General features: G+C 52.1%; 4 protein-coding genes across 4 annotated transcripts; 2 read left to right on the plus strand and 2 right to left on the minus strand.

Annotated features, from left to right (window-relative positions):
- KRP23_12686 (uncharacterized protein) lies at positions 1–4,026 on the plus strand (the record flags this gene model as incomplete). Its single annotated transcript, XM_067883319.1, has 1 exon — positions 1–4,026. The coding sequence occupies one exon, from the start codon at positions 1–3 to the stop codon at positions 4,024–4,026; it is 4,026 nt and encodes a 1,341-aa protein (XP_067739594.1).
- A 4,355-nt stretch (positions 4,027–8,381) lies between these two features.
- KRP23_12687 (RxLR effector protein PSR2) lies at positions 8,382–9,464 on the minus strand (the record flags this gene model as incomplete). Its single annotated transcript, XM_067895982.1, has 1 exon — positions 8,382–9,464. One exon carries the CDS (start codon positions 9,462–9,464, stop codon positions 8,382–8,384), a length of 1,083 nt encoding a protein of 360 aa, XP_067739595.1.
- A 217-nt stretch (positions 9,465–9,681) lies between these two features.
- On the plus strand, positions 9,682–10,404 carry KRP23_12688 (RxLR effector protein PSR2; the record flags this gene model as incomplete). Its single annotated transcript, XM_067895983.1, has 1 exon — positions 9,682–10,404. The coding sequence occupies one exon, from the start codon at positions 9,682–9,684 to the stop codon at positions 10,402–10,404; it is 723 nt and encodes a 240-aa protein (XP_067739596.1).
- A 492-nt stretch (positions 10,405–10,896) lies between these two features.
- On the minus strand, positions 10,897–11,376 carry KRP23_12689 (uncharacterized protein; the record flags this gene model as incomplete). Its single annotated transcript, XM_067895984.1, has 1 exon — positions 10,897–11,376. One exon carries the CDS (start codon positions 11,374–11,376, stop codon positions 10,897–10,899), a length of 480 nt encoding a protein of 159 aa, XP_067739597.1.
- Positions 11,377–23,627: the final 12,251 nt, after the last annotated feature.

A 23,627-nucleotide genomic window follows, 5' to 3' on the forward strand; every position in this document is an offset into this window, starting at 1 on the left:
ATGGCGCGGAGCTCATCGGACGGCGCGTCTCTCTGGGCGGCCGTGGGCGGTCTCTCGGACGTGGAGCTGCGCGGCATCCAGCACAGTGTGCGCCAATTCCACTGCGTCGACCCCGCGCGGCCCCTGGCGTCATGCGAGGCCCGCACAAGCGCCAGAAGCGCCTCCGTCCAGTTGCCGCTCGGGCGCGTGCGCGTGGACGACTTTGTACCCATTTTCCTGGACTTTGTGCACGGGCAGACGCAATTGCACGCAAACGCGCGGGTCTCCGAGGACCATTTCGCACCAGAAATTGGTCCAACGACCAAACCTGAGATCGAAATGGATGCGTTGCAGTCATTCGAGCACGAGTTCCCGCAATTGAAGCCCGTGAAGCGGAGGATCACGACGACCCTGTTGACGACCACATCGGTGGCGCGTCCGGTTCCTGCAACCATCGCGTTCCCTCCTTTGGGTTCGTCAGAGAGCACGCGCCCGCCCGCGTGGGCCAAGAGGTCGCTACTGGAGAAGAGGATGGGCGGGACCAACGTGTGGGGACAGCAGGTGATTAAGGAAGGAGTGATGCAGGTGAGACCCAAGAAGAAAATTCCGGTGTCGCAGAAGAAGACATCGAACCAAGAGACCCATTTACGACAGGAGACCCATATCCAGCAGGAGAAGAGGGAGACCCCGTCTAATCAGGAAGAGGAGAGTCCCGCCAAGAAGACAATTAATGTGAAGAAGGGAGCTTCGTCGTCGGACTTCAAGGTGAACCGACAAGCGGCGAGGCTGTACGGGTTTTTGATCAGAGAGCGGTTTGTGAGCAGTACGTGCGCCGAGCTGCAGGTGCTCATTAGTCTGCTGTATCGGGCCAATTGCACGGCTTGCAGCAGCAATGAGGAGCAGCCGGGGAGTGATGGTGGTAGCAACTGCGAAGCTCCGTCGGAGTTTTGCTGGCGTGACCACTGTCTCGACTTCGCAGAGATCGTGTTTCATGAGATTGAGCCGGTGCTGACACATCTTGGCTCGGACCTGCTCAAGTTAGTCGAGCACAGCCTGCACGACGCCGAGGGCATCTGCTCGTCCATGTTGGAGCGACTTGACCAAGTGTCTCGCCAGCGCGAGGAGCTCCGAGTGGCTGAAAGTGCTCGAGTCGGCTGTCAGCTGCCAGTTGAGATGAAAGCAAGTGCCGTGCGAGACTTCGCACTCCCTTTCAACGAAGAGACCGACTCGCGCCTGCACTACCGGACGCCGGCGGAATCCCTCCTGTACACAAACCGCGAGAAGGTCCGGGACGGCTTTCTCAGCTTACTGCGTCAATTCCAGCAGAAGCAGCACAGTCTCGTCGGCATCGAGAATGCAGGTGTGGCAGCAGCAGCTATTGCGCTTGCGCGGGAGTTGCTAGCTGAGGTCTTTCCTGAGAACAGGTGGTGGTTCGCCAAATTCTTCGTCCAGGAATTACTGCAAGTGGGTTCCAACCCCTTCGGTGAAAGCGATAAGGAACTTGTGCTGAAGATCATGGAGGATAAACTCGTGGTGAAGAACCCGGACCGTTTGCGCAAGCTGCATCGGCGCTTTTCAAACCAAAAGCCTTTGAATAAGTCACCGCATGTGCGTACCAGTAGTGACAACGCCGGCTCGAACGGCTCAGGCAATAGCAACAGCAGGACTGGCGGCAAGGGAAACAACAATTCGCCATGGAAACCCCGGCAGGACACGAGAGTTACCACCAACGAAGACGACGCAACCAAAAAGTTCACGGCAACGCTTGATCGGATGAAGAGTTTTTTTACGGACAACCAGCTCTTCTTCTTTCACTTCCTGCACAGCTGTGATAGCTACGAGTTCTCCGAGCTTGTCAAACACCAGTTAGAGCGGCAATTCTACGCCATTCGAGAAAACACCTCCCCCTCTGCTGATGCTCGGAACAACTTCACAGAAATGGTGTTAAGACTCAAGGTGATGGCAAAATTCCTCGGGTATCTGCGCTTCTCGCCGCAATGGGAAGTCACGTCCTCGATTCGCCAGCTCTCTGAGCAAAATGCTGCGTTCAAGGCTGTCGAGCGTGAAGGCATCAGCACACTAGAGGTGGCGCGCGACTCCAGTCTCGACGTTAAGAAGTTGCTGGAGAACAGCATCCTCCAGGCATCCATCTCCAAGTGCATCCCGTGGCTGTGTGACTATCTGACGATGCTTTCGCTGGATAAACTGTCTTCAGGAACGACCTACTTCAAGCAACTTGTGGTGTTGCTGCAGCTCCTGTATCGGTCGCCGCGATTGAACTCCCTGGGCGAGACAGGACTCTACATTGCGATGCAAATCGAGCGCATCTTCCACGTAATGAAGCTGGACGCTGGCTTCATACATAACGGCGACTATCTGTCTGAAGAACTCCTTCCGCCGTCTAACGTGCGTTTGGCGCTCACAAAGGAGGGTGGAGTCTCGTCAGAGGATGGAGAAGGAGAAGATCACCTGCCATTCCTGTACAGCCAAGTGTTTGTCCAGAGCTGCGTGAGCGAACTGGAAGACTTGCGTGGGTTCATTCAGACTCGTGCGCAGCCATTACCACGCAGGAAACTCTCGACTGGCACTGGACGAATAACTAAAGGCCAGCTGGTCACACCCATCCGCAAACTCCGACCCTTGCAGGTGGTGATCCAGGATGACCAGAACGGTGGTATCTCGTCTTTTACTTCAAAGCATGACAACGATGGGTACTCAGCCACCTCCGGAGTGAAGTCACCGACAACGGCGTTCCCCGGCACTTTATCGCCGCTCCAGGAAGAAAACGACAAGCTTTCCGAGGCGGTTTTCAAGGTGCATCCGAAGCTGAAGGCGGTAGTGGAATTTGTTGTGGGAAACGTGACGACAGACGTGTGTGAGCACGTCATGGCCCAACTTGTAACTCCACGAGCTGATGTGCTGGTCGATCGATGTGCGTCCGAGAGCGGGCTGCTCTCCATTGGGCGGACAGCCACACAAGATGAAGACGCTGCAACCGCCGCCCGTGCTTCGTTCCAGATGCTGATCACTTCAAAGACTCGTCAGGAGGTGAGGTCAACTGTTGTCGCAGCACTTCAAGAAGCTCTCCGTCTCGGAGAAGATCGTGTTACTGCGGCCATTCCTCCGTTCATGCCGCCATCCTCACACCCAACGCTGACCAGTTCAATCGTGTTCGTGGCGCTGCAGCGAACTCGCGGAGCTCTGAAAACCTTAGTACCGAGAAGCTCCCAGACTGAGTTTGTGAAGCGACTGGCGTTCAGGAACAAGAGTCTCCTGAAGGAAGCAGGCTGGGGTTCCAAGACAACAGTGAACGCTCTTCGTTCTTCGTCACTGCTTACGACAGCTGCCACGACTGCGATTGTAGCACCTGTCACTCGCGCTGCCAACCAAGAAGAGACACAGCTACGCGAAGAAGAGCAGCGGTACCGCTCATTAAAGAGATGCATTGCTACAATGTCGAAGCACGCCGGCAGTGAGTCCAAGATCCCCAGTGTTGCAGAGTGGGAGCTCCAGACGACTGGACTGTTGCAGTGCTTGTCAGAGTTCACGAGCTCTTTCTCCGAGTGCGTCGCGGCTGGTGACTTGAGCTGTACAGCAGCTTCCCCGTTGAAGATGACTGGTCTCGTGCTGTGGGATATCGTCTGGCAAGCTACCACATTCTGCCTGAAGGTTTTGGGATCGTCACTGGATGTGTTTGCTGTGTGCGAATTGCTCTCGATGAAGGAGGGACGCATTGAAACTGTCGAGAAGGTGTTCACTCAGTTTGTGGCCAAGTTTGTGGCGGTGCTCAAAGTGACTGTGCAGTCTATCGGACAAAGCCTGAGCGATGACACTGCAGCGTCTCGGCTGCGGTCCATGCTTGCCTTCGTACTGGCCTACGTGGTGGAACTGCCGTCCGGGCGACTTGCTGCGTGCGCTGACCGTGATGATCTCGCCAGGCGCTTTGCTGTCCCGGCAAGCTCACAAATCGTAGCAGCATTGCGAGATGTCGTGAGCCTCGGAGAGCGGTCACGAGACCCATCTAGACTAGCGCCTTCGCCCTCCTAGGCCGCAACATGCCAAACTAGAAGTGCACAATAGAATACATGTAACAATTACCCTATCGAGATCCAGAACTAACAAGCGTGGCTTTCACTACAGTGGACAAACCTACCAAGCCGTCTTACCAGCGCATTAAGCAAACATATCTGTCTCCCACAACATGGAGTCACTGTCGACCTGCCCGAGTTCTTTGAGTACCTGACGAACTTGAGTGAGTGCGGCTCACCCTCAGCAGCGACAGCACATTGCTGAGCCACCACATCTCGCCAGTAAACGTCAGTGTGGCAAATCCCATCCAGCGGATGTCCGTTTCGATCGGTTGCAAAAACGGATGAAGCCTCTTGCTGACTCCACCGAGATGGCACTTCAGCCTGTAGCTCCATTCTCGATTTACACGTGGCGATGATAGAGACCCCAAAGCGACAGGAGTTCCCAGAACTCACGACAGCTCTCGTTGTCTGTCGCGAATGTCTCTCGAAGCGCAACGTGGGATCGCTGTCTCACGCCGTGACGCTTGTGGACCAGTACCTAGATCCGTTCTCATCGCGCAAGAAAGTTGGGCGTGCGTGCAGATTGGGGCTGCCGAGACGAGCACTGGAATATGCAGCAGCTCGCGACCCGGACTGGGCCAATGGTCAGTACATGGCAGCGGCCGCTGTCATTCGAGGGTTCGTGCACGTCCTCGAATGGCTGAACGAGTGCTACCCAGGACGCACTTCATGGGGTGAAGGCCACGAAGGATCGAGTCGCTGTGGACGATTCCTCATGGACACGGCAGCGGAACATGGCCATCTCCCTGTTATGCAGTGGTTGCATGCGAACCGCAGTGAAGGTTGCACGTATCGAGCCATGAACTACGCAGCAGCCAGTGGTCGACTAGATATGGTGCAGTGGATCCATGACAACCGCAGTGAGCCTTGCAGCACGGAGGCGATGGATTATGCTGCCGGGAAGGGCCACCTCGACGTTGTGCGCTTCCTACACGAAAACCGACCAGAAGGATGCACCAAACACGCCATGAGCAGTGCAGCGGCCAACGGCCACTTGGTCGTTGTGCAATGGCTCTACGCGAACCGGAGCGAGCGGATGCCGGCGAATGCGTTGCGTAGCGCCGCCAAGTATGGGCATCTTGAAGTGGTCCAGTGGCTGGTTGAGATTGTCTGTAAAGAGTCCAGAGGGGACTCGTGCATTCAAGATGCGATCCGAATCGCATGTCAAGCAGGTCACGTCGAAGTGGCACGGGACCTTGAGCAAACACTCAAGCAAATGTGACTCGAAGCTACCATACAACTTGACTTCTCGTCAACCCGAATGGCTGCCAACGAGCGAAGGGGTGTCACGCGGGGGAAGCTCTTCTCCGCCCGAACGGCCGCCGACGAGCGATGAAGTACCGCACAAGAGCAGCCCTTCTCCTCAGTCCGGATTGTCGCCGACGAGTGAAGAAGCGCCTGCTCCAGCGGGACAGACGGTAAGTTCAATGACTGTACCAGCCACAGTGGTTCTGTGCAACGGCGGCTCCTTTGGCGACCCAGGCAACAAGTGGCTCCTACGACAACAGGATATATTATACAGCTACACATGTTGGGCTTTACCAACAGCTTGAACGGCCCATCGTGAAGTCATCGACCATCGTGAAGTCATCGATCAACCAGCGTGATATGTCAGCTGAATGATATCACTTTTAGCGGAAGCTCGTTCAGTGGGAACAGTTCTCTCCTCGTGTGAAGATGCAAGCAATAAAGAACGACGGGGTCTGGAGTGTGGAGACACCTCAGTTTGCTGAATGGCCTAAATTGATGCCGTTTAAGGTCAAAAAGCGCGGTATAGATTCTTCAAAGTCTGAACTAACGTGGAACCAGTGGCTGGCTACAATGCATGGAGCAACGGTGACTCTCATGGTCTATGAACATGGTATGGGCTCGGAAGAGATCAAATCGCTAAATGAGCTAGTTTCCCAGCTAATGACCTGGTATTTCGAGAGAGAGACTGAGTTTTTCCCGTCGATCCTGCTTACACTATCCCTTCAGACAGCACAAGGTAGATCCTGATAATCCTGTAGAAACGATGACCAACCTTTGGATTGGTAATTTGGGCAGCATCAAGCATCAGGTTCCCGACCCAAGGAACCAGACAAGCCAACGCGGTGAAAATCCTGGGCAAAGCGCTCCAAGAACTCAAGAAGCTCGGAGGCGCAGCAGAGACGTACCTCCACATTGACAGTGTGGATAAAACAATCCAGAAGGCCCTCAGTGGAAAACCGGAGACAACAAAGAGCGACAGTCCCATCCAGGAACTGGGCCACAAGCTACGGCGTTTCTTTGGTGTGCAATGGAGCACACCAGCAAAAGCAGTTCGGACACTGACGAAAACACACCCGACCCGACAATTCAACTTTCAAAACCCCAGATACAATGCTGGAATACCTTCTATAGGAATAACATAAATATCAAATAGAAGGCCACTTAACTCGGCACATGTACCCCTGAACCATCGGCCCCGACGAGACACCGTTAAACGTCGTCTTGAGACCTCCATTGGAAATCTAGGTGGTGAGGAAGATGCGAGTGAGGACTCCTTGGCTCAGTATTCGTCGGAGTTATGGAAGCAAGAGGGTCACCAAGTCCTCTCGCCGCGGTGGAGAACAGGTGCACAGGAGGGCCACCAAGTCCTCTGTGCTTTGGTGCTTGAACGGAAACGCGACGGGCTCACCAGGCCCCAAGCGCTGTCGGTGTGAGATCTTGGACACGAAGAGGACACCAGGCCCTCCGTACGTTGGCGTTGAGCTGAGCGCGAGGGGTCACCTTGTCCTTGCGACTTGGTAGTGAGTCTTGAGCACTAGAGGGTTTACCGGGTCCTCTGTGCCTTGGCAGCTATATCTTGAACGCGAAGGGTTCGCCAGGTCCGCCGCGCCTTGGTGATGATCTTGAAAACGCGCAGGGGTCACCACTCCACACGCCCAGGCTGATTCTTGTGTGGCAAACGCCAGGCAGATAGCCGACACCGTGCCCGTCGCATAGAACTCACCTCCTCTCTCCATCTCGGCCACACGCGGGGGAGTTCGCGCCGAGAAGAAAGATCCGGATCCGAAGGCGCCGAAGATGATCCCTGAGCCACTTGTGCCCTTTGGCGCTAATTGCGAACTGCGCATGCTTCAACTCCAGCCGTTTTCAGTCGTCATGTGGATCTGACCAAAATCTAACAGTCGCTCTCGCTCACCAACGTCGGGATCATCATGTTTGTTTCTTGTGGAGGGCATTCCAGCTCGTAGAAATCGTTATGGCGTGAGATTATCGGCGAATACAGGAGTACTTTTGCTTGTTCCTACAACCCTATACTGCTGCAAGAATCTCCAGCTTCCGTTCATCGTATCCGGATAATGGTTATACACTGACCATTTGATTATAATACATGTAGTGGAAGTATCCAGGAAGGATACTCCTATTTCCGGAAGCATAAGAAGCGGACGACGTGCTGCTTCATCGCAGACTGCGACAAGGTCGCCAGGTCAAGTTTAGAGTAGAGCGTGTAGTTATCGTAGCTCACTTCCGTTCGCACATCGTTCGCAGCACTCGAACCCGCCTCACCACGTCCTCCGACTCGACCGCAGCAAACAATACATCTTTTTGCCCCAAGTGACTTGCGTGATGGAAACATGCAATTCTTCTACTAAAGAATTCTTTGTCGTGTTTCCCGGGTAGAAGTACCGATCTGTAAACACACGACGATGCGGGAGCCACCCCGCACGGAACTAAGCCGAGTGTATTGATGGATTGGTAGCTAGATGGAAAGTTGAGAAGTGAGGTCCGGGTCCGATGCTAACCAGCCCTTCGCTCTGGTCTACTTCGGTCGGCTTGATTTAAGGGCGTCCCCATGGAGCTGACGAAGTAAGAGCCGGAATGTAGTGGACAGAGTCCTGGATGCTACATGCACTTCGATATACTAAGTTCCTCATGTAGGCCGGATCTGGCACTGACAGCCAGACCGGTTAGAATATGGCGACACATTGCCTGAGGCTGGCGACCGTCAGACACATCTGGGTCATCTGTGATCACATGCTAGGGTAGCTTGTCCGCAGGCGTGGTGACACCAAGATGAAATATCTGGCATCCACTACAGTTGGCTTGTACACTCTCCTCCCCCAATGCGCGCTCGTGCGTAGCTCGTAAGGAAATAAACAACAAGCAAGTACCACGTTTTCCATCGCTCGCAGTTTACTCATTTAAGTAGCCCACATCGTTTCTTCTCTTTGCAGACCAGTCGTCCTACTTGAGTATAAGAGTGCGATTTTTAAGGAGCCTGCTTTACCAGTCTCCGAACATTACGAAAGTAAAGACGTCGCTCAACCACGCTGAATGGGGGATCTAATCTACTTTCTTCTTGAAGAAGGCCTGGTAGCGCTTTAGCATTGGCGCGTAAGGCCGATTGTTGTCGTTCAGATTGAGCACATTCTTCGTGACTTGACCTGGCTTCAGTCTGTCCTTAGCCCATTTCATGAAGAGTGCCGTCTCCAACTTCTTCGCCATGGTCTCGGAACCATACATATACTGGGAAGCATAAAGAAACTTTGCTACACCTTTATCTCCACCGTAGGCGGTCGAAAATGTCTGCAGCATAGTCGTTTTCTTTTCAGGGTTCAGTCGATTGAACTCGGACATGTAGTTCAGCCATGCTGTCAAGCGCCGGGTCCCAAGAGGGTTGGCATTTGCGTCGTCAAGCAGCAGGATTTTGAAAACGTCGTCTGTAGACTTGTCATTTTTCAGCCAGCCCGCGACCTGTTCAGCCTGCAACTTCGTGGCCAGGCTCGTCGTAGCTTCAGATTGTTTCGCCTTGACGAACATCCTAGCCACAGCTGCCTCTCCCCCATAACGAGCCGAGAGCAAGTCAACCATCGACACTTGGTTGTTGGGGTTCTTCTTGTTGTACATCGATATATACTTGGCCAAAACGTTCATCTTCGGGTTCGCCAGCACGTCATTTATCGTGTCGTCGATCTTCAGGAGTTTGAAAACCTGAGGCGCAGACTTTCTCGTAGTTAGCCACAAATTGAGTTTGGCGCTCTCCTTGATCGCTGACGTCTTCGACTTAATCGCGCCGGCCAGACCGGAGACGCTGACTGCTCGTTCTTCGCCATTTTCATCGTGTGCGCTGTCAGCCCTCAGTAACGTCTTGAGGGGAAATTCGTTTCGGTTAGCCTTGAGAACACGAGCCACCGTCTGGGACTTTTGTGCGGTCGTCTTCGAGATTGTTGACGCGGAGGCGAAATTGACGCACGCGACGAGGGCCAAAGCCACGATCCAGTGCAGACGCATGGTGGTTTGGTTGGATTTGGGTGTGAACTGAGCGTTGCGAGGCGAATTGAAGAATGAAACACTGAAATTATACTGTAAAGCTTTTGCGGGAGGAATGACCACCACAAACAGCATCACCACGGGACGACGCACCATATGTAGTATCACTAGAAGGTGAGGGAGTCCCAATCCCCAGCGAATATGTTAATGCATACATGTAGGAGGTGCTCCAATCGGGCACAATGTGTCATATGATTGCATGAATTCCGTACATTAATAAGGTCCATGTATTATAAAAGAGCAGCTATGCTTACGGCACTTCCCTCACTTCTCAACTTGCCTAATTTCCGGGAGCGACTACGACTTCACTGCCATGCGTTCCCTCTTCATTGCGTTGCTGCTTAATGCCGTTCTACTCGTAGCCAGCGAAGCTACCTCGGCGACTACGGATTCGACGGTGGGTTTGGGTGACTTAGTCTCTGCCGACCAGTACGATCTTGACGTCAAAAGAAAACTACGAACGCGCGGTGAAAACGACGACGGAGAACGGACGATAAGCATCTCAAGCGTCTCGACGGTCTCAGGGAAGGCCACGACATGGACGTTTCACTATGGCGATGAAGCTCTTCAAAAAGTTCTCGAAGCGGTGAAGAAGACCTCCAGTGCAAATGATATCCTCAAGAAATTGCAGGTGAGACCGAGGAATCAGAGATCTGTCGACAACATGTTCGAGCTGCTCAAGCTCGACGAAGGAGTGAGTAAGCTGCTAACCAGTCCGAATTTGAACGCCTTCGTGACCTACATGAACGTGTTTAACCGGGGAAATCCTGCGAAGGAAACAACTCTGGTCAAGACTATGACGATATCTTACGGGGACGAGCTGCTCGCGAAAGCGCTTGAAGCTGCGAAACACGTACCCAGCACGCGTAAAATGGCTACCGACTTGCAGATGGCGCAGTTCGCCATGTGGCTAAGTGAAGGCGCAAAACCGTCGCAGATCTGGAAAATACTGAAGATGAACAAAGCGACTTGGATGACCAACCCCGATGCGCAGATTTGGCGCGGATACAACGAGTTCTTCAAATTGCACCAGTAATGGCATCGTCAAATACTGAAATGTTGACAGAGTTCAAAGTTTGGGGACGCTGACGATTTGGTAGCACTTCTCGATAACAGTTTTCTAATGCTTGCTTTCAGGATCGTGTTATTATGTTCTCTGCTAAATGCACGAAATACCAACACTGAAATATCTGCTTGCTGAGGTACACTGAGTATAATAGCGACCATCTTCATATCGCTCGTGAGTTTTGAATGATCAAAATTAAATTCGGATGACCGGCGGCTGGAGACCGACGGCAGTTAAACCTGTCAGAAATTCGTTTCTGTGTCGTTCAAAAGCGTTGCTTTTGATGGTCTTGCTTCGCTCAAAATGAGCAATTGGACATAAATTTTGAGAAGAGGATTCAGTAATTAATCAGTCTCATACAAATTCGGACTTCAGCCATTTCAAGTGCTCCGAAATCAGACTTTGTGGCCACATTCTTCGTGCATGAGTTTGGGTCGCTCTTTCCTGGATTGTATCACAGCTTCATCGCTGTTGACAACATTTACATACATATATATAAGTCTGAAGAAGCTCACAGCAGGATAATAATCTGCTTGTTAACCCAAAGTCCACCGCTTGGTCAAGTACCGGAACGAAAAAAACTGTACGATTACAAGATGTGACCCAACCGTCCAAGTTGGGGTTCGTAAGGAGGTTGTCTCCGGCCTGATCCAGCTTGAGAAACTCGAAGACGTCGTCCGAAGATTCTCCACCCACGAGCCAGGCCTTGAGTTGTTTTGGGCTGGCAACGGTCGGCCCGATCATCGACTTGAGATAGTTCGTGGCCGTCTCGAGCCCAGGTATGTACAGTCTCTCCGCTTCGTCCGAGTCTTCACCCTTCTCCACCGTCTGGTCAGTTCTTAAGAACCTCTTCGCGGGTTCGTTGTTCTGGTGAGTAATGTCCGTACAAGCACGGGTGGAGGTTGTGAACGTGGAGTGTGCAACCTCCGAAGCAAACCACATCAAAGCTTGGAACAAGGGCGACAGTAGCCGATAACACGAGAGCGCATGGTGGCCCTTGAAGTCGTTGCTGGCGAGCAAACACTGTTAGAAGGAGATCATATAGACATCTCCAGCTAAAAATCGCAAACTGTAGCAGCTTACCATGCGTGACGTACCTACGGATTGCGTGAAGATGCATCAGCTCCCGATAACAATATGAGATGGTGTTGCTGGAGCATTCGACGATTGCGTGACCGTCATCGTGTACCGCGTGAATCTGTCGGGTGGAATGATTGAAAGGGGAGGGTGACTTCATGAACCCAGACAACAATATAATGTAGTACATGTATTGTAGGTTGCGATTAGAAACAGGCTCCCCACTGCTCATGCTTTCGTATTGACCCCACAGGACCAGCTGGTTCTTGATCTCGCATCTTGTATGTCTCTCTCATTTCCGAACTTGATCTCTGTGCCGGAGATCAAGTGACAACGGCACGTGGAAGGATGCGCTGCTGTATGCTTATTGCATTATTAACTATATCCTGCGTGCTTCCAAGAACCGATACCAGTGCAACAGCGCAATACTCTAAAACCGGTCTCATCGATTTTTCCAGTTCGCGTACATTATCAGGTCCAGATAAGGGCGAAGAGAGAGCGGGACTCTCAGTGTCCACTAGCGAGAAGCTTAAAGCGTTGATATTCTCTTCCACAATCACCGATGGAAAGCTCCAGAAATGGCTTAGCAGCGGCAAAAATGCGGATACCGTTTTCTCGCGCATGAAGCTTACCAAGGCTGGGGGTTATCTGTTTTATGACCCGCAGTTTGTCGGGTGGATCAAGTACGTGGATGATTTGAGCGCCAAGTACCCAGCCAAAGCGACGTCGGCGATCTCGACGCTGACGACTCAATACGGCGATGATGCACTGTATAAATTGCTTGAAGCTGCCAAAGAGGTCCCAAGGCAAGAAAATCTCGCCACCAGGCTGCAAGCCGAGCAGATGCAGCACTGGGCTACCGTCGGAAAGTCCCCCGACGACGTCTTTCGTCTGTTTGATCTCCAAAAGACAGGAAGTTCAATTCTCACAAACCCGAAGTTTACCTCGTGGGTCACGTACGTGGACGACGTTAACGCACTGAACCCGGAGAAGGCAGCATCGACGATCCCAACGTTGACGACTTACTACCATGATGATATCCTATTCAAGATGCTTGATGCCGCCAAGAAGTCGGACAAAACAAAGAGCATCGCCACCAAGTTGGAGGCCCAGCAGCTTCAGGGATGGCTGAAGAGTGGGAAATCGCCGGATGATGCGTTCATTCAGATGGGACTTGGCAACGTAGAGGATAGTCTGATGACGAGTCCGCTTTTCAGCACTTGGGTCAAGTACCTGGATGATTTCAACGCACAATACCCCGCGGAGAAAACTGCTCTGCTTCATCTTTTGACGAAGAGGTTCGAGGATGAACCTTTGGCAACGATTATTGCTTTCGGAAAGACACTTGACAGTACGAAGGCAGTCGCAACAAAGTTGGAGACTCTGCAGATGCAAGTCTGGCTGACCAGTGGTAAATCATCGGACGACGTCTTCACGCTGCTGAAACTTGACAAAGCACCAGACAATTTCTTCGGCAATCCGCTGTATAAGACATGGGGCTCGTACATGAACGTCTACAACAACAAACATCCGGGGAAGCAAACGAACTTGTTCAAGACGTTGACGACCAAGTGCAAAGACAAACCATTGATCAAAATCCTCGAGGAGGCGAAGAAGTTTCCGAATCTCGAAAGCACTGCCAGCAAATTGCAGACGGAGAAGATCCAGAGTTACCTCGCCAGCAGGAAATCTCCGTATGACGTCTTCGAGACACTTGGACTGGGCGATGCATGGGATAATGTTATCGGGAACCCGCTGTTCAAGACTTGGCTCAACTACGTGAAGAAGTTTGACCAAGGAAACCCGGCGAAGAAAACTGATTGGTACTATGCACTTCATAGGAGCTACATGGATAATGGCGTTGAACCAATGGTTGACAAGGGGCTGCGAAATCCAAGCACTGTGAAAATCGCTAAAATGGTGCAGGAGGGACTAGTAAAGCGTTGGCTCGTAAACCAGCAGACTCCAGATGCTACTTTCAGATGGATTCTATATTACCCCAAGATGGACGAAAATGTTCTTCTTAATCCACGTTTCGAAACTTGGGTCAAGTATCTGGATGACTTCAACCAACGGTACCCCGACAAGAAAGCAAATGTGATCGATGGTTTAAGAACCAGCTACAACGATCGATCTCTTTTGGAGATGTTCGATGCGGCGAAGAAGATCTCGAGTACGGAGAAACTGGCCACGGACTTGCAGAATGCGATGCTCAACACGTGGGTGCATGAGAAAAGAAGCCCTGCAGAACTTTCCAATATGCTCAGTGATGTGGCTCCAGCTGATGAAATGATCCAGCGATACATTAAGATATCCAGCGGAAACATCGCTTAGAAGGGTTAAGCACTCATTGACTGGTGGTGCCAGTGGTAACATTTCGACTCCAATACTATTTTTCTGGTTTAAAAATACAGAATGTTTGTCTCTAGCTTTACAAACTTTATAAACGTCAGACCCGATGAGCCATCATAATTATGGAACGATCTCAAAGATCTACGCCAACGAATACACTTCCTTCTGCTGTTCATATCTCTTATGAATAGCTTTGAGAAGAACGAAAGCCCATGCATTAGCCAGAAGATAGCGTTGGGGTCGAAATAGTACCGATATCACAACTCATTACGTAGCAAAAACAAGATGCAATGCTGATTTCATCGACACTGCGAAAGGGTTCCAAGCGTTCAAACACCGCGAGGTAGCAGCAAAAACGTATGTTCGAATTGACACTGTGGACAAAACAGTCCAGAAGCATTTCAACGCCAAAAGGAAGACCATATCCCAGAATAACAAATGGACCAAGAACTCCATCAGTTTTTTGTCGTCCAATGGGGAACTCAAGCCTCGAAGCAGTACGTCTATTGGCGAAAGCGCAGACAGCAAAAAACTACAACCTACGAGACCCACCAGGAACATCAGTCCCGCTACCCGCATATCTCCGCCGATTCGAATGCCACGACCAAAAGCAAAGCGCTCCAAGACAGACAAAAGACATCAAGTCGCGTCTAACACATTACAAGGCTTCTATAGGAAAATAACATAACACCAAATAGAAGGCCAATTATCATCATTAATTTCATCGACACTCGATGAAGCGAGGTATTTCCAATGGAGAACTGGCCCATGTCCTCGAGCATTTGTGGAGTATAAGTACCATAGCACTAAGAGTTTTAAAATGGGTTCTCTATCCGTATTCAAGTACACTTGAGATTAGCTGCCTGGATTACTTATAAAATCGCAATCCCTTGATACCTGTTATCCGATTAAAGACACTTGAACAGCTTTCATTGTACCAAGTTTAAATTACTCGTTGTAGATAATTCGGTGAATTCGATTGGCAATGCCTATGGTGTTGTGCCTGAATTCGTTCTGAAGTTTAATGTGTACTTAGTACACCAACATTTCAACGATGGAATTAATATGCTAGAAGCATAAACATCAAATAGAGGGCCACTTAACCTTGGTATCTACCGCAGTCTAATTCCAGCTCGAGGTTCCAGTGGAATTATTATGCTAGAGTTTTAGTATCAGGGCTATAACGTTTAAGATAAGCTGTGCAGTATTCAAAATTCGTTTTATTGATGGAAACGATTAATGAATTTGACTCGAACACGTTGCTCCGTATCTTCAAGCGATGCCTGTGTAATGAAGTTGAACAGCGGTGGGGCATGGTGACAGCACACGGTGAAGCAGGACGTGAGCGAAAAGACAATGGGTACATCGAGGGCGTAAGTGGTCGCACGCTACCAGAGTCGAGAGCCGCACCAACGAGATCTTTGGCGCAGAGGGTCGCTTTGAGGGGCGGTGGCGAGTCCACGAACAGGCGTGAAGAACGAGTGGAGAGGAGGTCGAACCACTGGGGCCAAGTGAGATGGCGCTCACTTCTGGATTTGAGCTCGAGGGTCCAAGTGCAGTTAACACTTACGAAGTCGCGTTGAGGAACACATGAGGGCCAAGCGACAACAAAGGACGTGAGCTGGGGCATAAATGCGATATACGACGAACGAATTTAAGGTTGAAGACGGGTACGAGTTCGAGTTTTTGTGTGAGCTCAAGGCGATAGCAGGGAATTCACGACCTCCGTGTTCGACTAGTAGACATGTACGTGAACGGATTTGATATCGGAGACGTGATGGGGAATCCACACCTTCCGTGTTCGAGTTCGTGTACGTGTACGAGTGCACATACGGAACAGGACAAAGTACGAATTGAGGTTGAGGTTGAGTTGAAGTTGAATAAATAGGGACGAGGGTTCCGGCTACTTTGCAGTGGCCTACAGTGTGTTGGAGTTGTAACGAAGAGGACTACTGGAAGTCCACCGCAGCAAGCACAAAAGAGTACGATTCCGTCGGCGGGCAGATGTGATTAGACCCGTTACATGGTGGTCATACAGGGGCTGAAGTTGAAAAGAGTACGATCGACGATAGCACCGAGAACAACTATGACGACAACGATGAGTATGAGAACGAGAACTGGCAAGACGAGTGACACGAGACTGAGTGCAATTTCTCGATTGGAATCAATGGGTAACCAGTGACGTGAATATATGCTGATATTTGATTGGCTACTGAAATTTTTGATTATTGGTTATGTGCATTGCGCATGTTGAATGTGGAATTCGACTGTGTTCTGCGGAACGGATGCGGTCAGGCTTTAAGATGGGCCCCCAGATTTGAAAGGTCAGATTCGGCCTGAAATTGGATCTATATCTGAATCAACCCCGTCCTCAAGCGGGTTAACCCAATGGAGTCGAAAATGCCTATGTGAATGTATCACATATGGTGTCCCGCCTTGCCTAAAGCCTGAGCGTGTGAATATCCGTGCACATTAGTCACCAGACGCCAGACAAACAAAAAGTCCGTTGAAGAAATGCCATGTGGACCCTCACAATGAAGTATGATTTTGGTCATGAGACCTTGATCACATTAGATGTCTGAACGCAGATGTCTGAACGCGGATGTCTGAACGCATGTATTATACGTGCTCAAGACTATCCTGTACTATGAGGTCGTACACACTGGTTTCAGCTAAATGTCCAAGTTGAAGAACCCTGAGCGTGAGTTTGAAGTATCTACGTTCAAGAAATTGGAACCTGAAAATGATGTTCAAGGTCAAGTAACTTGAAAGTAGGTTTGAAGAACCCACGTTCAGACAACCCAGGACCCAATGCGAGGATTTGACTCCTTGACGATGGAAAGTGAACCCACGAAGTGTCAGCCAGTATACTCAAGCCAAGTCAAAGTCAGAAGGTCGCTAGGAAGAACACAGAAGAACACAAAAGAACGAAGACAAACAGATACCCTTTACGAAGAAGCTAGCGATCGGCTAGCAAAGATAACAATCAGAGTTCGTTTAACCCCCTACTACGCAAGTCGCTCAAAGTAAGTGAGCTTCTGACAAGCAGGACACGGGTCCGCCGTTCAGTTAAGGGCAGTTCGGTGCGGGGCTCTCTACAAGATTCAAAGCCCAGTTGCGAGGGGATCATTCACGTAAGTATTTGACGTGATCCTTGCATTTCTTTTATTAGTTGGACCCGCTGCGCGTACGGTAAGTTTTTTTTTCATTTCATATTAACAAGGCCTTCTTGGGTGATAGTAGCAGTCATCCCCAGGAATATTTGATAGACTGCGTTTGAGATAGGATTGTATTGGTGTGTATTATTTCCCTCATCTGAGGGTGGTGCGCGTGTGAAGAAAAGGTTTCAGGATTGACCAGTATCCTGGACTTAGCCTTAGTTGAATGGTGTTCAGACCCACCGTTCAAGGGTCTATAAGAATAAGTGTTGTATATAACTCTGTATTTGTATTGGGTATCTGAAAGTGGTGTTTGTTCCGAGTTCTCGATACCGGTTCCAGACATTGAAGAAGTGCGTTCAGGAAGTGGACGTTACGCTCAGCATTTTCAAGGCCTATTTGTATTTGACAACTCATTGTGGTGATATATCCGGGCTTCCCCCCGAAGCAATCGACGCCGATAGGGAATACACAAGGTGCCACGCCACTCTGAATCACGGTTTCAAGGAACTGCGTTCAGGGTTTACACCCCCAGGCTTAAGTTTCAGGACTAAGTCTAGGCTACCGCTATACACTTGGGCGAGAATGTTTTTCATCGACTTCGTCACAACTGGTGCGCGTGCCCGGATTCGAACCAGGGATTTCACCGGAGTTGTTTTATATTAGTAGGAATTGATTAGTTGGGTCTCGTTAACCCCCTGATTCCCAACGTCGTATCTTACAACATCTTTTTTGTTATGTCGTAAGTTACAACATTGGAACGACAGGGACAGGGAATGACTCGGGCCATACTTTAATCAAGTCATTTTGAAAAATAAGATCGGAGAGGTCAGAATCGCTCGTTTAGAAACGGGGCATGACGGAGGAGGGGAAGGGGAACAGCGAGCACGTCCAAAAGATGAGTGGACCGGATCTCCTCATTTCCGAATCTGCCCGATGGTGCGCATCCGTGCCAGCCGCCGAACGGCCCCCGCCGCCGCCGCCACCCACGACGTCGACTTCCCCCACCTGTGGCGGCAACTGCGCGCGGCTGGCTGGACGGCAAAGCGGCCCAGCGGACTGGCGAGCGACTGGACGTACACCACTCCTGATGGCAGCAGCCATTTCATTGGCGAGGCGGCGGTCGTGGCGCATGCGCTGACCTCGGGTCTGCTCAACGAGAACGAGCAGGACGATACCGCGCAGCACAAGCACGTCGATACCACGGAGCACGAGACCGATGAGAACGAGAACGCGCAGGATGAGATCAAAGAAAACGAGAGAGCGCTGCACCTGAGTGCATCGGACGACGACGAGCGCGACGCCAACACTTCGGACGACGACGCGCGGCCGTCCCAGGTCAACATGAGCGTCACGCTCACCCAGGGCACACTGGACACACTTTTCGGACAGGCGAGCGACAACGAGGACGCCGTCGTGCCGACGCCGGTCGAGCTCTCGCAGGGAGAGGAGATCAGGGCATTCGGACTGTCGCAGAGCGTGCTCCAGCCGGCCGAGCCAGAGCATGCGGCGACCGCCAGCCTGCGGCAACTCTCCGACCCGGACACTAAGGAGGAGCAGAAGACGGACGAGCCGCGGGCAGTTCTGCGCCGCCGCGTCAAGGTTGACGTGAACTACTTGGCCACCAATGAACACTCCAGCGACTACGAGATCTTCAGCTCAGGAGAGAGTGACGACGTGTAGCGGGGCTACACATTCGGTTCACCTCCTACCTTAGTGCAACATGCACTAAGGCATACATTCAGGTGACCACCACAGGGTGGTCCACATTCATAGCAAGAGGCATATGACTGGTAGAAAGTAACACCTTTCTACCAATGAGAGTCATTCAATAGATAGGGGTTCTGCCAGCCATCCAATGGCAGAACCTCTCATTAGAAATATCAGTTTTAGGAGGAAACCCCATTTACAATCAATACAGTTCTCATTTACCACCAAAGCTTTCGTTTGGTTCGTTTATCTAGGTTTAAGTATACTTGTGGATACAAGTATACTGAACTTAAGTAAATTACTCCTACGCTTCCTCCCACACGTGCGCACACGTGTAAGCTTAAGTAGTGGGTCTAAGCAGACCCATTACACCTGGTAGCACTTCGTAGTCCGTCCAACGACCGACTAACACGTTCGTATGGAATACGAACGCGGGGCTGAGAACCTGCCCTCGGACAGTAACATGTCCGTGGGTAGCCCAAACACGTCTGCAACGCATGTTGCGCGTGCAGACTGCCCCCACCTGTCGGAACCAGAGTGGGAGGCCCTCCAACGACTGTCAACAGTCATTGGGGAAGCGGCGGTAGCAACGATGTTGCGAACGCTATCACCGACGGAGCAACACGGTGTTGCTCTGGGTTTCATCGTGAAGGAACAGCGTGAAACCGCTGCTCGAACTTCGGTGTCGCCATCGGCCACACCGCGCGTGGAGTCATTGAAACTCCACGTAAGCAGCTACGTTGGAAGAGAGGGCGAGCCTCTCCTCCGTTGGCTTGTCGAGGTCGACACTGCCATTACGGCTCGACGTATCGTCGACCCGTTGTCGAAGGTTGCGTTCGCCATGTCATGTCTTGGCGGACGAGCGAGGAGTTGGGCGTACGGACGCCGACTCACAGATCCTACGTGCTTTAGCACGTACGAAGAGTTCAAGGAGGAGCTCAAACTAGCGTTTGAGCCCCCGCAAAACGAGTTCCGATCGAGGGCGGAGTTCCTCGATCTGCAACAGGGCAAGCATGACGTGCATGCTTACGCCCAAAGGGCACGGTACTTGGTCTCGAACATCGTGACCAACCCGATTGACGAGGCGACAAAGGTCGTCACGTTCATGAAGGGCCTTAGAGATGGGCCTGTGAAGACCTATCTCTTCCGAGAGTATCCAAATACTCTCGAGGCTGCAATTGCGCTTGCAATGCAAGAAGAGTTTAGCCTGCGGCAGGCTAAACTGCATGTGAACGCCCCACGGCTGATGCCACGACCGGTGGCAAGGCCGTCGGGAGGTCCCGAACCAATGGACCTCTCGAGTGCGACCGCTGCTGGGAACCAGCAGCGTCGTGGATCAACGAATGTGCGTTGTTTCCGCTGCGGAAACATCGGTCACTATGCCCGCGAGTGCACAGCACCTGTGCACGCGGCGAGGAGCCGTCGTGGCGATACTGGGTATCGTCACGGGCAATCAAAAAACTAAAGGGACCAGCAGGCGCGGGGCGCCCTGCTGGTGATGCGATCGAGCGTGTCGACATCGAACACGCTGCAATGAAGATCGCTGCCCCCAGTGAGAGTCAATCTCACTGCAAGATGACAAGCCGAACCTTGTCATCCTAAAGGTAAGCTCGAAGAGAGAGAAGTCTCTTCGTGCTCTAGTGGACTGTGGAGCGTCGAACAACTTTGTTCGACTGCAGAGCCTTCCAAGGCTTGACTTCGAGGAGGTGGAAACACCTCGAAGTCTATTGGAAGTGAGGCTAGCAACGGGTGTCGTTGTTAGAACCGAGAAGCGTATCGTACGCGTACGCTTCTCTTATCAAGAGAAGGAGTTCGTCGACGAGCTTATCGTCCTGGAACTGGACGATAAGTTCGATATGGTGTTGGGCATGCCGTGGCTTGCACGGCATGATCCGGTGATCGACTGGACGAAGCGCACGATCGTGCGCTTCGGGAGCAGCAGCAGCGCGACAGAGAGCGATGGCCCTGTCGGCGCAGCACATGCACCGCGTGGTGCATGCGGCCCTCCACTAGAGACAGCGCGGAATGCGGCTGTCTCCGATCACCCCAAGCGAACGCCAACGACTGCGAGAGTCGTTGGGAGAAGATGTGAACCGAATCAGCAGGGCCTGGTTCAATCGGATTCGAGAGGGTCTCGAAGCGTCCGGAGCAACGCGGTAGTGTCGACAGGTAATGTCGACACACAATTGGTCAAAAGACACTCCGCCGTTAGGCGTAGAGGTAAAGAAGACGCGTCGGCTCTGGGAGCCGACGCTGCAAGCAGTGCGGACGGTTGCAAACGTCCCGCACCGGAAATGCTTGCGAGCTCGCGTGCAGCCGGGCTGCACGACGAAGCGGTGCGCGATCAAGCCGGGCTTGAACGCGTGCGCCCGCGGGTAAAACCCGCCGGCGAATACAAGGAACAACTGTCCACGGCCGGGCCTGGACAAGAAGAAACTCGCGGAGCCGGGCTCCGCACGAGAAGTGAACGGCGCAAGCGAGAAAAGCTGCGCAAGTCTCGGTCAGGGACCGAGACGCTACAAGCAGTGTCTGCCGGGCAGACACAGGAGTTGGAGACGACCGTCGAGACATTGAGTGTCTTGACGCGTACAAGTATTGGTCTCCAATACAAGAAGATGAGGCTGGATAATCCTCCGACGTTAGCGTCGGAGTTGATGTCGCTCCCAGTCACAAGCTGGAAGCGTTTCGCTCGCGAACTGCACGATGGACGCATCGAGCAGATCTGCATCCTCTCGGACGTCGAGAGGATGACGTGTGAAGCAGAAGAGCTGAATCAGCTCATCTCTGAGGGCGCGGACGCCCTCAGCGCGAAGTCGAAGAAGGAACGCTTCGACGAGCAAGGCTGGGACTCGCTCAAGGCGAGCCCCTTTTACAAGGTCTTGCGTGAGTACAAGGATGTACTCCCGGACGACATTCCTGCGGAGTTACCGCAGGATAAGGGTGTTCAGCACGAGATTGATCTCGTGCCGGGAACGAAGTACTGCGTCACGCGACAGTGGCCACTGCCGCGTGAGCAAGTCAAGGCAATCGACGACTTCTTTGAAAGTCGTCGCAAGGCAGGAATCGAAGTCCCCGCACAGCGCGCCTACGTTCTGTGTGAAGAAACCACAGGGCGGGTCATGCGTACAACAAGCTGAACGATGCGACGGTACCGGCACAGACGCCGATACCTCGAAAAGATGTGATCATCGATTCGATGACCTCGAGTACTATCTTCAGTACTCTGGATCTGAGAGACGGGTTCTATCAGATCCTCATGCGTGAGAGTGATATTCCTCTCACGGCGGTAAGCACTCCGAGCGGCATGCTCTGGGAGTGGCTCGTGATGCCGCAGGGGCTGAAGAACGCCCCAGCGACGTTCAACAGGTGCGTCACGCACTTGTTGCGCTCGGTACGCGACTTCGCACCGAGCTATTTCGACGACGTGTTCATTCACAGCCGGGCTGTGAATGGGAAATCGGATGTGGAGATGCATACAGAGCATCTCCGCAAGTTGCTTGAGCTCATGCGAAAGCACAAGCTCTACGCGAACCTGAAGAAGTGTATCTTCGGGGCAACCGAGATACCCGTACTTGGGTGTCTCGTGGGGAAGAACGGCGTACGCCCTGACCCAGGAAAGGTCAGAGTGATCAATGAATGGCCTACGCCTTCAAATGTAAAGGAACTGCGGCAGTTCCTTGGACTCGCCACGTACTTGTGCAAGTACGTGAGCAAGTACGCGGGCAGGATTCGCCCGCTGTCGCAGCTCTTAAAGAAAGAGGCTGCATGGGAATGGACTGCTGATTGTCAGCAGGCCTTCGAAGCAGTCAAGCAGGGCTTGACTGAGGCGCCGATCTTGGCGGTGGCCGACCAAGATCGCCCATTCCACGTGGTGTGCGATGCATCCGATTTCGCGATCGGATGCGCACTGATGCAACTCGATCACGAAGGTCGTGATCGTGTGGTTTACTACCAATCGCGTCAGCTGAAGCCAGCTGAGCGCAATTACCCGGTACATGACAAGGAACTCCTTGCCATGAAGTATGCACTCGAAAAGTTTCGAGTGTATCTACTTGGGAGTAGACCATTCGTGGTCTACACCGACCACGCATCGTTGCGTACGGCGATCAAGTCGCCGCACATATCCCAAAGAATGGCACGGTGGCTGTCATTCTTTGCTGAATACAACTTCCAGGTTGAGTACAAACCTGGAAGGTTGAATGTCGTGGCCGACGCGCTTTCGCGTCGACCAGATTATGTGGTGCAAGAGGCCGACGCCAACTGCGTTGGCGTCGTCAGGACGACTACACCCTCGTCGTCCTTGCTGGACGAAGTGAAGGCCGCATACGCACATGATGCGGATGCGAAGCAATTATTGGAGTACTTCTCCACACCTTCTGGCAAGTCTCGTCAGAAGCTGGCCAAATACCTTCGTGCCCGTGTACACCGTTATCGTGTACACAATGGTCTGCTGCTTTACAGCGCAGTCGACGACAACGCAGATCGCATTGTCGTGCCGGATGATCATGAGCTGAAGCTCAAGATCACGTATGAGTACCACGATGCCCCGACATCGGGACATCCTGGCCGTGAGAAGACATATTTGCTTCTCACGCGTGACTTCTATTGGAGTCACCAGTACAAGTGGGTACGCAAGTACGTTCGTGCTTGCGAGGTATGCCAGCACGTGAAGCCTGCGCCCAACTCGCAGGCTCCGCTTCAATCACTACCGACTCCGTCGGAGTGCTGGCAGTCCATTTCAATGGACTTTGTTTTTGGTCTTCCGCAAGACAACAAGCGGAGGACTGGTATTGTGGTCTTTGTTGACCGCTTCAGCAAGATGGTGCATCTTGCTGCAGTACCAGCCGAGGTGACAGCCAAACAGACGGCATGTCTGTTTGTCGACATGGTGTTTAG

This window comes from Phytophthora ramorum (genome assembly GCF_020800215.1).
Source record: "Phytophthora ramorum isolate Pr-102 chromosome Unknown Phyram_PR-102_s0015, whole genome shotgun sequence".
NCBI classification, from domain to species: domain Eukaryota; phylum Oomycota; class Peronosporomycetes; order Peronosporales; family Peronosporaceae; genus Phytophthora; species Phytophthora ramorum.